This window comes from Hyperolius riggenbachi, chromosome 6 (genome assembly GCF_040937935.1).
Source record: "Hyperolius riggenbachi isolate aHypRig1 chromosome 6, aHypRig1.pri, whole genome shotgun sequence".
NCBI classification, from domain to species: domain Eukaryota; kingdom Metazoa; phylum Chordata; class Amphibia; order Anura; family Hyperoliidae; genus Hyperolius; species Hyperolius riggenbachi.
Window position 1 is genome coordinate 198,927,668 of NC_090651.1, and position 13,070 is coordinate 198,940,737.

General features: G+C 44.9%; 1 protein-coding gene across 1 annotated transcript in view; it reads left to right on the plus strand.

The window, feature by feature from the left end:
- LOC137522115 (V-set and immunoglobulin domain-containing protein 2-like) overlaps window positions 1-2,227 on the plus strand; it is a 46,889-nt gene extending 44,662 nt beyond the window's left edge. Inside the window, exon 6 of the mRNA XM_068242143.1 lies at window positions 23-2,227. Coding sequence (XP_068098244.1) covers window positions 23-116 — 94 coding nt within the window. The 3' untranslated portion in view covers window positions 117-2,227. The remainder of the gene's footprint in view (window positions 1-22) is intronic.
- The last annotated feature ends 10,843 nt before the right edge of the window (window positions 2,228-13,070 follow it).

Below are 13,070 nucleotides of genomic sequence, written 5' to 3' on the forward strand. Positions count from 1 at the left end.
TTTTTCCCCCTCTCTCCTGCAGGGAGGATGCAATATCTCCGATGATGTCAGAAGAACAGGGGCAGTCATCTAAGTTGCGTGATTCTCATGCGAGAAGTGAAAGCAGGGTTGTGTAACCATCATTATATGGAACATTGAAGTTTTTAATTTTGCAGATTTCACTATATTTTCAATATCATTAGCCTAGTGGATTAATGCAACACCATAATTTAAGTTTGCAGTGACCCAGACACTGGAGCAGGAAAGGGTGTTTTAGAATTTTAAAGGGCACTGAGCACCATCCATTTTTTTTTGTTTTACAGCGAATCTCCCCATAAGTACCGTATATACTCGCATACAAGCCGAATTTTTGATCCCAAAAAAGTGGCCCAAAAGTGGGGATCTCGGCTTGTATGCGAGCCATAACTACTGAGAGGTGCATGCAGATGAGCGAGCTGTGGGCCGCCATCCTTCCGAGCACCCCCGCAACCCCCTGGAGTGGAGCGGCAGTGAGACCTTGCCGCTTTTCTCTCACCTATTAAATGCTGCTGCTCGGGCATTGCCCTGTATTCTCCTATGGTGGTTTCCTCCTCTGACCCCCTCGCACTGCTCTCCCCTGCTCTGTCAGCTGCCTGGACACTGCGTGATGCTAGGCATCCTCTTCGCGCTGTAATTGGCTGTCAGCGTTACACTTCCTCCCGACGACCCAGATCTCCTAGTTGCTGTGGAGATGCATCCCCTCCACCGCTCGGGACACGCTTGCACGCACATCCACCCTGCCGGACCGACAACTCCAACATCCAGGCAGCTGCCAGAGTGACAGAGCATGGGAGAGCGGAGGGGGTCAGAGGAGAATACAGGGGAAGGCTCGGGAGAGCGGCGCGGGGGGATGCCAGTGTCCTGTGTTCTGGGCACCAACACCGCAAGGGGGGCAGAGGAGAATACAACATAGGAATACATTGGAAGACTCAGGCAGCAGCATTTAACAACTGGCAGCACGATCGCCGACAGTGTCCTGTGGCAGATAAGAGAGCCAGGAGAATGGGCAGAGGAGGAAGAGAGATGCCAAGGGAAAAGCCACATTTAGGAGGAGGCCCAGGCAGCAGCAGTTAACAGGTGAGAGCAACGTGGCTAGGCCTCACCTTACTCAGTACTTGCTATTATCTGCACATCAGTAGAGCATTACAAGTCAGCCATACATGCCACTCTGCTTTGGGGGTAGGACAGTGACACACAGCCCTCTCATCTGCATGCACAACTTCACCACAGCAGTCACTGCAGCTGGCTGGCACAAGTTGGTAATCCCTCTGTCATTTACTGACAAGGGAAACTCACCAGTAGCAGTCGCATTTCCTACCCCCGGCTTATATGAGAGTCAATCATTTTTTTTCAGTTTTTCAAGGTAAAAGTTTGGGGGTCGGCTTATATGCGGGTCGGCTTATATGCAAGTGTATACGGTAGGTTTGTAATACAGTGTGCAATTGTGAGGGCGTGAGTTGGGGTGAGCCTCACTACTTGCCTACAGGGCGCGTTTTCTCTGGTTGCCAGCCCGTGCAGGATGCACCATCTTCTACTTGGGCAGACCACAACATTACGCATTTTTTTAATTTTCCCGGCAATTTCTCTCTCTTATGCTGCAATGCATGCCGAGAGATGTAGTTCATGGTTGTGAGTACAGAGATGTACTTGCACCTCGGCATGCACTGCAGTGCACGATTACTTCCAAGTACAGGAAAAAGAAGCTGGGTAACTAAGGCCTCTTTTCCACGACTGTTGATAGGCAGAGAAATTGCTCTCAAACTCTCACAACTGCTCACTGCTGACTGGTAACTGCTCACTGCTGGCTGGTAACTGCTTGCTGAGCACACAGCTTAACAGTTCGTGGAAAAGAGGCCTCACAGCAATGGTCAATGACATGCAGATAATTCAGAATTAAAGGGTTATGCCAATTTTGTGTGCAAAAGGCAGCTTGAAAATGGCCCAATTGAAGTTCACCTTGGTGGTGTTAAATTGTTCCATTTTCAAGCCTCTTTTCCACGGACTGTTGAACTGGGTGCTCAGCAAGCAGTTACCAGGCAGCAGTAGGCAGATATCAGGCAGCAACAAGCAGTTACCAGGCAACATTGAGCAGTTGTGAGAGTTTGAGAGGCACTTCGCTGCAATCAAAATTTGCATAATCCAGCACTGCACAACTCAAAATTATTTGCATCTCATTGACTATTCCTAGTAGCAAAGTGTTAAGGTGCATACACACATCAGACTATAGTCTTTAGAAAATGAAAGATCACAGACCAATCTTACCCCCTTCCATGTAGTATGAGAGCCATACTCTACACAGTCTATTCTATGGTGCTGAACTCCACATCAGAAAAAAAATCTTTGCAAGATGCTGCACACACAGATGCTGTACAGACACAAAAGATCAGTATCTGCAAAAGATCTGTTCCTGCTAAAAATCCATTCCTGCAAATTACAATGATAGTCTATGAGATCTGCAGATCATCATACACACATGATTTAACTGACATTCATCTGCAGATCAGATCCACCAGGATGGATTTTCAGATCTGCGGATGATTGCTTGATCTGCAGATGAATGCCAGTTAAATCATGTATGTATGATGATCTGCAGATCTCATAGACTATCATTGCAATTTGCAGGAATGCATTTTTGGCAGGAACAGATCTTTTGCAGATACTGATCTTTTGTGTCTGTACAGCATCTGTGTGTGCAGCATCTTGCAAAGATTTTTTTCTGATGTGGAGTTCAGCTCCATAGAAAAGACTGTGTAGAGTATGGCTCTCATACTACATGGAAGGGGGTAAGATTGGTCTGTGATCTTTCATTTTCCAAAGACTATAGTCTGATGTGTGTATGAGCCTTTAGGACGTGTTTCTACTTGTGTCGGTGTGGGTCTACAAGATGCATGCCGACACTTGGTCTAAAGCAGGTATGTCAAACCGGTCCTACGAGGGCCGAGGTCCTCACACATTTTTGACACAGCTCAAATTAATTGATGGGTCTGAATCAGGAAATGTGTGGTCCATAAGGTAGAACACATTCCTCTCTTTCTCAATCCATCCTAAACACTGACATGGATCTGGCCCTCCAGGCCTGGAGTTCGACACATGTGGTCTAAAGTGTTCAAATCCAAATATGGCATGTTTAGCGGCATGTGCTTCATTATCCCTCCACAGCAACAGATGTGTTGCCAGCCTGGAGGCTACTGAGGCATTTACATGGCTTTGGCTATTCATTGTAATCCGAGAGATTACTGCCAGGGGACAGCAATGGGGCATTGTGTACAAGGATTAAAATGCATCAGACTGCAATAACACACATCCAATTTTACAACCTACATGCAGTATGAAAGCTTGCCTACACAATCTGTTCAAGTCTGTTTAGTTTCCAAAATCTGTACAACCTCATACTGCATGGAAGAGATGAAATTGGTCAATCATTGGCCAATCAAAATTGGATGTGGCTACGTTTCCACTAGTGCATTGTGATTTCTTTGTGGAAAAAGCGTAAACGAATTTGCATGCTAATGCAAATTTCAATGCTTATGTTAACGTGAAAACGCTTGTGGTTTCGCATATTTTTCTAAATATGCATTTTAACCATGTCAATGCCTGTGTGCTTTTTTATTGAAATTTACGTGAAAACGTACGCAAATTCAAATGGAAAACCACATGGCGAAAATGCAGGCGAATTTCCTATTACATTATTACATTACATGCTCTGCTGTGCAGAATTTTTCTGTTGCATGCAGTCCATTTCCACATAACACACACATTAACAGATTACCATATTTTACGGACTATAAGACGCACCTGGTTTTAGAGGACAAAAACCAGGGGGAAAAAATACTAAACCAGGTGCGTCCATAGTGCAGGGGCATCTTGTGGTGTCTCCCTAAACAATACCATACATGTAAACATGAAATGCTCTCCCATCCATGACTGAAATCTTACCTTAGGGCCCATTCACACTAGAGTGTTTTGCCGGCGATTTCGGCAAAACGCTCAAGCACTAGGGCTTTTTAATTCGCTAGTGCTATAATATCCTATGGGCCCATTCTTACTTGTATGATTTGCATTAATCGCCAGCGATTAACGCAAATCGCCAAACGCAAACGTGTAGCCTGCACCATTTTCAGGCGATTTCCCGGCGATTGCGATTCAGTGCTATAGAAGCGCTAAACGCGATTGCGGGAAAATCGCTGCAGTGTCCAGTGATTTTTTTTCCGCGTTAAATCGCGGAAAAATCACTCCTGCAAAACGCCAGCAGTAATCGCCGGCATTTTGCACTTTTAAGTGTGAATGGGGTCTCACCCTTTCCCCCATGCTAATGATGCCTGCCCACCTCCTCCATGCTAGCAAGCTGGTAGCAATCTATACCCCATTCATGCTAATGATACACTCCTCCATGCTAGCAATCTATGCCCCCATTCATGTTAATGTTGCCTAATCCCCACACCCCCCACGCTAGTAATTTATGTCCCCATTCATGTTACTGATGTCTGCCTCCCATCCATTCAAACTATGCCCCCATTAGGGCTCGTTCACACCTAGGGCATTTTGCACTTTTTTAGCGCCGGCGATTTTAAAAAAACTCCCTAAAATCGCTAGTTATGGTATAGCTCTATCAGTGCATTTTGTCTGCTTTCTGCTCAGCAAAGCGCTGCATGTACCATTTTTAGGGCATTTTTGCTACAATGGAAGGTATAGGAAAAGTGCAAAACACTCACAAAATCACTTTGTGCGGCAATTGCGTTTACGCTTTTAAGAATAAATACATTGTATCAAAGAATTCACTTCCTGACTTGTGTAAAAATAGAATCATTCTGCAAAACCGCTTTGAAAAGCGCTTGACAAAAAATCATAGCGCGCAGGTAGGCGCCGGGAGGGGGAAAAAAATTACATCCCAAAATTGCAAAACGATGGATGCGAACAAAGCCTTAAAGAGAGTCTGAAGCGAGAATAAATCTCGCTTCAAACCTCATAAATAGCAGGGGCATGTGTGCCCCTGCTAAACCGCCGCTATCCCGCGGCTTAACGGGGGTCCCTGATCCCCCAAATCCCCTCGGTGCAGTGGGGGAGCGCTTCCTGGTTGGGGCAGGGCTAACCGCCGCAGCCCTGCCCCACGCGCGTCTGTCAGCGCGTATCTCCGCCTCTCCCCCGCCCCTCTCAGTCTTTCTTCACTGAGAGGGGTTTGGGGGTGAAGGGACCCCAGTTTAGCGGCGCGATAGCGGCGGTTTAGCAGGGGCACACGTGCCCCTGCTAACTTTGAGCTCTGAAGCGAGATTTATTCTCGCTTCAGAGTCTCTTTAAAGCTAATGATGCCCCCATCCATGCTAGCAATCTAATTCCTCCATTCATGCTAATGATGCCCACCCCCACCCATCCATGCTAGCAATCTATGCCCCATTCATGCTAATGATTCCTGCCCCCCCCTCTCCATCCCTGCTGGCGGTCTATGCCCCCGTCCACGAGCAGCAACTGCAGTTAAAACCGCATTGTGAGTCGTCACCTGTTCATCCAGGGCATAAATTCTTCCTGCTTGTATGGTCGCTTGCTTCCTCTTACTGTGACGTCACAGTAAGAGGAAGCAAGTGACCATACAAGCAGGAAGAAGTCACGGGGTGGAGGACACGCAGTGCCCGGGATGAACAGGTGATGGCTTGCGCTGTGGTTTTAACTGCAGTTGCCATGCAGGGAGGGGGCATAGATTTCCAGCGCGGACAAGCATCAGAAACAGGGACATGGATTTCCAGCGTGGACGAGGGGCAGGCAACAGGAACACAGTTGGAAACATGGATTTCCAGCGCAGATGAGGGATGGGCATCAGAAACATGAATGGGGACATTGTTTTCCAGTGCCGACGAGAGCAGGCATCGGGAACACAGACGGGACATGGATTTTTAGCGCGGACGAGGGGCGGGCATCAGGAACACAAATGGCATGGATTGCTAGCGAAGACAAGGGACGGGCATCATTGATGTGAAGGATCTATAGATTGCTAGCAGGGATAAGCCAGGCAGGCATCACTAGCATGGACTGTAGCGTAGTATTCGGATTTTTTCCCCCCACATCTGTAGCGTAGTATCAGACTTTTTCCCCCCACATCTAATAGTCCGTAAAATATGGTATGTGAAGCATACTTTCTATGTACTGTATGCCTGCATAACACTACAGGCATTACCTGTGATGTGACTTTTCCCTCTGCTGCTTTGCGATTTGCCAAACAATAGGCACAATCGCATTCGGTAATGCTAAAACAGCTGATTTTACCGATCACCTTCCTAAATTACAACTCACTAAACCTATCTCCTCAGAGAAAATCAGAGTTCCCGACTAGTGAGGTGAATTACCGACGAGTTCCTGACTAGTGAGGTGAATTACCGACTTGTGCGGTAATTACCTCAGGAAATGTCAAGAATTGTCAATTCACAAAGATTTCCGCATTTAATTTACTAGCCAAAACAGTTCGGTATTTTTCTCCAGCTCACAGCCTTTGGGGAGAGCCAGGCAGCCTGCTTCTCACTCTGATTTGATGCGATGGAGTATCGGGTGGGTCTTTCACTGTATCAAAGCAGAGGAAGCTGACCATTCTGAGGGCTTTCTTGCATCCCTTTAGATGTGTAAATATGTATTCTAGCATACAGAAGAGCTCCCCATGGTGGCTGCAGCACATCTAAGGGCCCATTCACACTAGAGCGTTTTGCCGCTTTTAATTTTTAAAAATTACTCCTGCAAAACGCCGGCATTTTGCGCTTTTAATAGTGAATGGGTCCTAAAGGGATGACAGGCTTCATTGGACAGAAAACCTCCAAGTCACACACACAGCTCCATGCCTTCCCACTGACTTGCTCCATGCTAGTAAGTGACACTCACCAAGCAGGGCTTAGTGAATTGAGGCATGTACCGAACTTCAGACTCATGCGGGAAACCTTTTGTGAATTTGGAAAGAAAGTGTAAAATACCGAATTAGGTATTTTACCGACCTGCCCATTGTGAATAGAGTCCATTGGGCTCTATTCACAAAACTTCTCATAAATGACTTATTTATCACCTAATTGATAAAAAAATAACCTTTCAGCACATTTACAAGCAAAATAATCACTTAAAGTTATGGTACGTACACACTTGCGACTATGGTCGTTTGAAACAGCAGCTTAACGATCGGTCTGCTGACAATCGGGTAAAGAACTTTACCAAACGATCATGAAGTACAACGTCAAACATACAATATCGGCATGATGAGAAAATCCAACAGGACGGATCATATTGAACGACAATTGGTACAAAACTATAGTGTGTACAGTAATCTGACGAACACGATCGTTACAAGGGCCAATGTGCCTGAGTTGGATTTTGGCCAGCTTTCATACTTCCTGTGTAGCCCGGCCTGTAAAGATTGTTACATTACACATTTCAAATAAACTTTGTTTGCAAGTTAACTATCATATATTTGTATCTACTGTAACCGCATGTTTGTGGTTTTTTTTTTAAATTTTATATAAATATGTACGTAACATTTCCCTCTGATCGTTCGTTTCTGCGAGAAAATCACATCACTCAAGTGGGATCACACACATAGCATTACGTTACCAAGAGTTTTCATATTGCAAAGCACTCAGAAAACCGCTCCTAGTGGGTTTCTGGCCTGAGGGCGGAGTGGGTTCAAGGGGGCCCCCAGGTTAATTTTTGCTGCGGGGTCCCATGGTGAATTGAAACAGCCCTGACAACTTTGTCCGAAACTTTTTTTTTTAATGGTGTTTCACACTATACAATAATGAACAATACAGATCTGTTGCACTATGTTAATTTATTTAAGAAATATTTTAATAAATACACACAGGATAATGGTGAAGTGAAATAACATAATATAAACAAGATATATTAGAAGTTTTTGCAGCAATCTCATGTGGGAACTGTGATCTTTAGTAATGGCAAAATCATAATGCAGGCGTAATTCAAATCAGTTATCTTTTGCCGATATTTGTGTAACAGCTTGTGCTGATTTACTAGAGGGCAAAGAAAAAGTGAATATTCATCTTAAAATGTAAATGCATTTTTTTCAGTATGTTTAATACTTATTTTGTATCAGAATAATATCAAATAAAAAAACTTTTTTTCTCTTCCTCCTGTTTGGTGGGTTTAGGTCAGAAATGACAGTTTCTTGTTTTCTGCAGTGTGGTAAAATTTAAAGCTCATGTCCAGTGGGGAAAAATCTGTTAAATTAAAGAGAACCCGAGGTGGGTTTGAAGAATATTATCTGCATACAGAGGCTGGATCTGCCTATACAGCCCAGCCTCTGTTGCTATCCCAAACCCCCCTAAGGTCCCCCTGCACTCTGCAATCCTTCATAAATCACAGCCACGCTGCTGACAAACAGCTTGTCAGAGCTGGCTGTGTTTATCTCTATAGTGTCAGTCTGCTGCTCTCCCCGCCTCCTGCAGAACTCCGGTCCCCGCCTGTATCCTTTCCCTCCCTGCTGATTGGAGGGAAGGGATGGGGGCAGGGACTGGAGCTATGCAGAAGGCGGGGGAGCAGCTGAGACTGACACTACAGATGTAAACACAGCCTCACAGCACGGCTGTGATTTATGAGGGATTGCAGAGTGCAGGGGGACCTTAGTGGGGTTTGGGATAGCAACAGAGGCTGGGCTGTAGAGGCAGATCCAGCCTCTGTATGCAGATAACATTCTTTAAACACACCTCGGGTTCTCTTTAAGTTCTGTTTTGGTAAAAAAAAAAATCTAGGAATAACTTTCTTTAAGGTCTCTGGAATGTTTGAACTGTTGCCCTGTGTAAACCTCCAGACTTCTGAAACCAGTAAATAATGGCTGCTCAAGTTACTACAGTGGTGTTGGGGTTGATGTTACAATGCAAAGCATGATGGGAGTTGAGTAACCTGGAGGGCACTGATTAGTATTACTATTGATTTATAAAGCGCCAACATATTTCATCGCGCTGTACAAAGTCAGAAACAAATATTGATTAGCTTATTATGAGTAGAGATGGTCGATGACACGATATTATTTCCAGCGTGCATGCAACTTTACCCACTTCAGTCTATCAGGACGGATATATCCGTCCAGATAGACTGCAAAGCTGCTGCAGGGCCATGCGCGCGCGCTCCCGCTGCCTTTTGCTGCCCCTCAGATCAATGAATGGGAATACAGATCCCATTCATTGATCAATGTCCCGCTAAGAAAAACCGACAGCTTTCTCCGGAAAGCTGCAATTTTTCTATGTCCCACGTCACCCCTTCTGCTCCTGCAAGCCTAAAGACTTTTGGGCGTGATAACCAGTGCACTAAGTAGGTTAGCACCGCTTTTAAAATCAAATCGCGCGCAAAGTCCCGTGCGCAAAACTTTGCGCACGCTAGGTCCGGTGCGCGTGAAACGTCGCATAGCGGTGAATGGGCACTCAGAATTTATCACGCCTCAGGGGCTTTTCACTGGCGTGCTAACAGTTAGCACGCTTTTGTGAATCAAGCCCATTGTATTTATTCATGTCTGGGGCAAAGAGTTGGAAGTGAAAAAAACGCTATACAAAAGCGCTTAGAAAAGCGGTTTTCTAAGCGAAAATTGGTCTGAAAGAGAATAGAAAGCTAATAGAAAAGCTTTTTTTCCCCCTCAAAATCGCTCAAATCGTTCATCGCTTGCGATTTATAATGTGAACTAGGCCTTACTGACTAGTCGAGGTAGGATTTCCCTATGTAGGCACAAATGTCTATAGGTGCCCCCAGTATAGGTTAGCCAGCCATAGATGCCCCCAGTATAGGTTAGCCAACTATAGGTGCCCCCAGTATAGGCTAGCCAGCCATAGGTGCCCCCAGTATAGGTTAGCCAGCCATAGGTGCCCCCAGTACAGGTTAGCCAGCCATAGGTGCCCCCAGTACAGGTTAGCCAGCCATAGGTGCCCCCAGTATAGGTTAGCCAGCCATAGGTGCCCCCAGTATAGGTTAGCCAGCCATAGGTGCCTTTAGTATAGGTTAGCCAGCCATAGGTGGTGTGCCCCCCCCCCCCCAGGCTGTTGGAATACAGAGTAGGAGGGGGGAGAAGCGGCAGCACATGGGACATAGCTGTGGGGAGAGGGACCTGACTCCTCCCTCCCTCTCCTCGGGTCCCCCTCCTTCAATGGAGGGGGGAGTACGGAGGGGGACCCAAGGAGAGAGAGAGAGTGAGGAGTTGGGTCACTCTTCCTGCGGCCCATGTGCAGCCACTGCTCCCCCTCTTTTACAGTGTCCCCTTCCTCACGGAACCCCGGACGGTCACCCGGCCTGCTCGCTCTTAGAAACAGGGATGAGTATGTTTAATAGGCTGTGGAAATAAACTGAAGTGCCTTAAAGCGGAATATAACCCTGCATTTCAACATTGCTCTAAAACATTATTTACAGTATATTATATGCAACCAGCATTTTTTTTTTACTAGACCAGCATTGGAAGGGTTACACAGGGCTTTAAAGTCCCTAGAGATTTCTGCAGACGCATCCGAAGTTGAGTTAGATACTTTTTGTTTACAAATATGTATCTAAGTGTTTATTGTGACTCATCTCTCTCAGTTGGAGGACAGCCAAAGAGTGTGTAACATTTCTAAATATATACATATAACTAAATAGAATGTAACTATCTGAACGTCTGCACGAACTTAAAACCTCTGTGTTTAACCCTTCCAATGCTGGTCTAGTAAAAAAAAAAATGCTTTTTGCATATAATATGCTGTAAATAATGTTTTAGAGCAAAGTTGAAATGCAGGGTTATATTCCGCTTTAAGAAACCAATGCAAACACCTGGAGAAGAAACAACCTCCATGTTTTAAACAGGTGTGGCTGCTTTCCTTATTTTGAAGGACATCTGCGGCTATAATTACTAGTTAGTTCCCAGCAGGTTTTGTTCACACCTAGGACGTTTTGCAATTTTGTAATTTTTTTTAAGCGATTTTAAAAAACGCCCTGAAATCGCTAGTGCAATGAATCCTTATGGGATAGTTCATATCAGCGCATTTTGTCTGCTTTCCGCTCAGCAAAGCGCTGCCTCTACCATTTTTAGGGTGATTTTGCTACAACGGAAGATATAGGAAAAACGCTCACAAAATCGCTTTGTGTGGTGATTGCGTTCGCGCTTCTAAGAATAAATTCATTGTATTTATTCTTTTCCGGGTCAAAGAGTTCACTTCCTGACTTGCGTCAGGAAGTGAAAAAACGAATCGCTCTGCAAAAGCGCTTAGAAAAGCGCTTGCCGAAAAATCGTAGAGCACAGATGAGCGCTGAGACGTGGGGGGGGTTGAAAATCAATCACAAAATCGCAAAACGCTGGCCTCAGCGATTGTGATTTTAGACGTGAACAAAGCCGCAGAGTTGATTCTGGGATTTTATCTGACTGTCACCTGGAGGCTGGAAGGAATTTTTAACTGGGCCAAGCCTTGTAAGGTTTTTTTGTTTTTGTTTTTTTGTGTAAGCAAAGTGAAATCCGCTCAACCCTAGTCATCCAGACAGTGCTGGAACCAGGGGACTTGGACCCACAAGAACAGAGATGAGGGAGAAAGTTCAGAATAATGTCTGAAAAACGATTAATTCCAACTTTACTGATTCAGTTGAAATCTGTACAGCCATGTCACTGCTGACATGTTCCTTAGGACCTGTGTGTCCAAAACATGTCATCTGCCTGGCTGTATGGCTTTCACCTGAATCAATAAAGTTGGAATTCACTGGGGGGTTTTTTTGCCTTCCCCTAGATCAACTAGGATATGTGAGGATGCAGGAGAGAAAAGTACCTGGACATGATGGATGAATGTCTTTTTTTAACCAAACTAAATTACTGTGCATGGTTAGTCATTTTTGTATGACAAGAACATGTACTGACCTAGGTACACTAAAACCTTTGTGATCATTTTGGTGTTCCCTGATGTCTATAGGCTGTCTGTGGCCATTGGACATTCTGTAAAACCAGGCTCAACTTCTATTGGCTATGTCTGCAAGTTGGTTCTGCTCATTCTCCTCTCTTCACAGAAAAGTAAGGGCAGTGATGATCACCAGATGAAATCCGAATAGGTTTTATTCAGATTTCATCCAGGTAATTAAAGCACAGGTGCGGCGGGGGGGGGGGGGGGGTTAATCTTACCCATCAGACGTCTTCTTTGATCCATCTCACGGTGCCTCCCACGATGCGTTCCAAGTGCGTCGCGTGACTGCAAACACTTCCTCCTTCAACCCGGAAGGAGGAAGTGTTTGTAATCATGTGACTGCGGCTTGGAACGCATCGTGGGAGGTGCTGAGCGGACGGATTGCAGAAGACATCTGATGGGTAAGATTAAACCCCTCGCCCACCCTCACAGGTGATTTAATTAGCAGGATGAAATCTGAATAAACGTATTCGGATTTCATTCGAATACGTTTTTTGAGCATCCCTGAATACAGGCTGCTCAGCAGAGAGACAAGTATTGTGTTTGTACAGAGATTTTTCACATGAAAAGATCACAAACCCTATTTTTATACCAGCAAGTCTGTAGCTAGTCAATTAATCAGCAGCTATAGGCTTTGAGTTCCTATATTTCTAGACCTTCCTAGACTATAGCCAATGCTTATTTTTGTTCACATCACTAGTAGCAATCTATTCATCATAGTTTGATATTTTGTTTTTTACATCATGTGCATTTTCATTTTGGTACTGTACCATGACTAACTAGATCCTTTAAAAACTATGGCCCCAAAAGTCCCCCTCCTGGTTTGCAGGGTGGATGCCCAAATTGTTGCAACCATGAAAGCATTAGTAATTATTTCTTCCATGTCACTTACATACTATGTTTTTAAAACTCATCTCCCCTTTTTTACTTGACTATCAAGCATTCAGCACTAGCTCTGCAAATGCAAACCATTTAGCCACATTACTGTTTAAACTATATTTTGGTGAAAATTGGTATTCCTACCTGAAATGTGTGCAATGCAAACTGCCTATCTGTGATTGCTTTTAAACATAAGCTATCAGAATGCCTTACATCATAAACAGTGTTGGTTCTGGAGCAGACACAGGTGGCACATCACATGGGCAACAAGTGTGACAGCAGTGGATCACCAGAAGG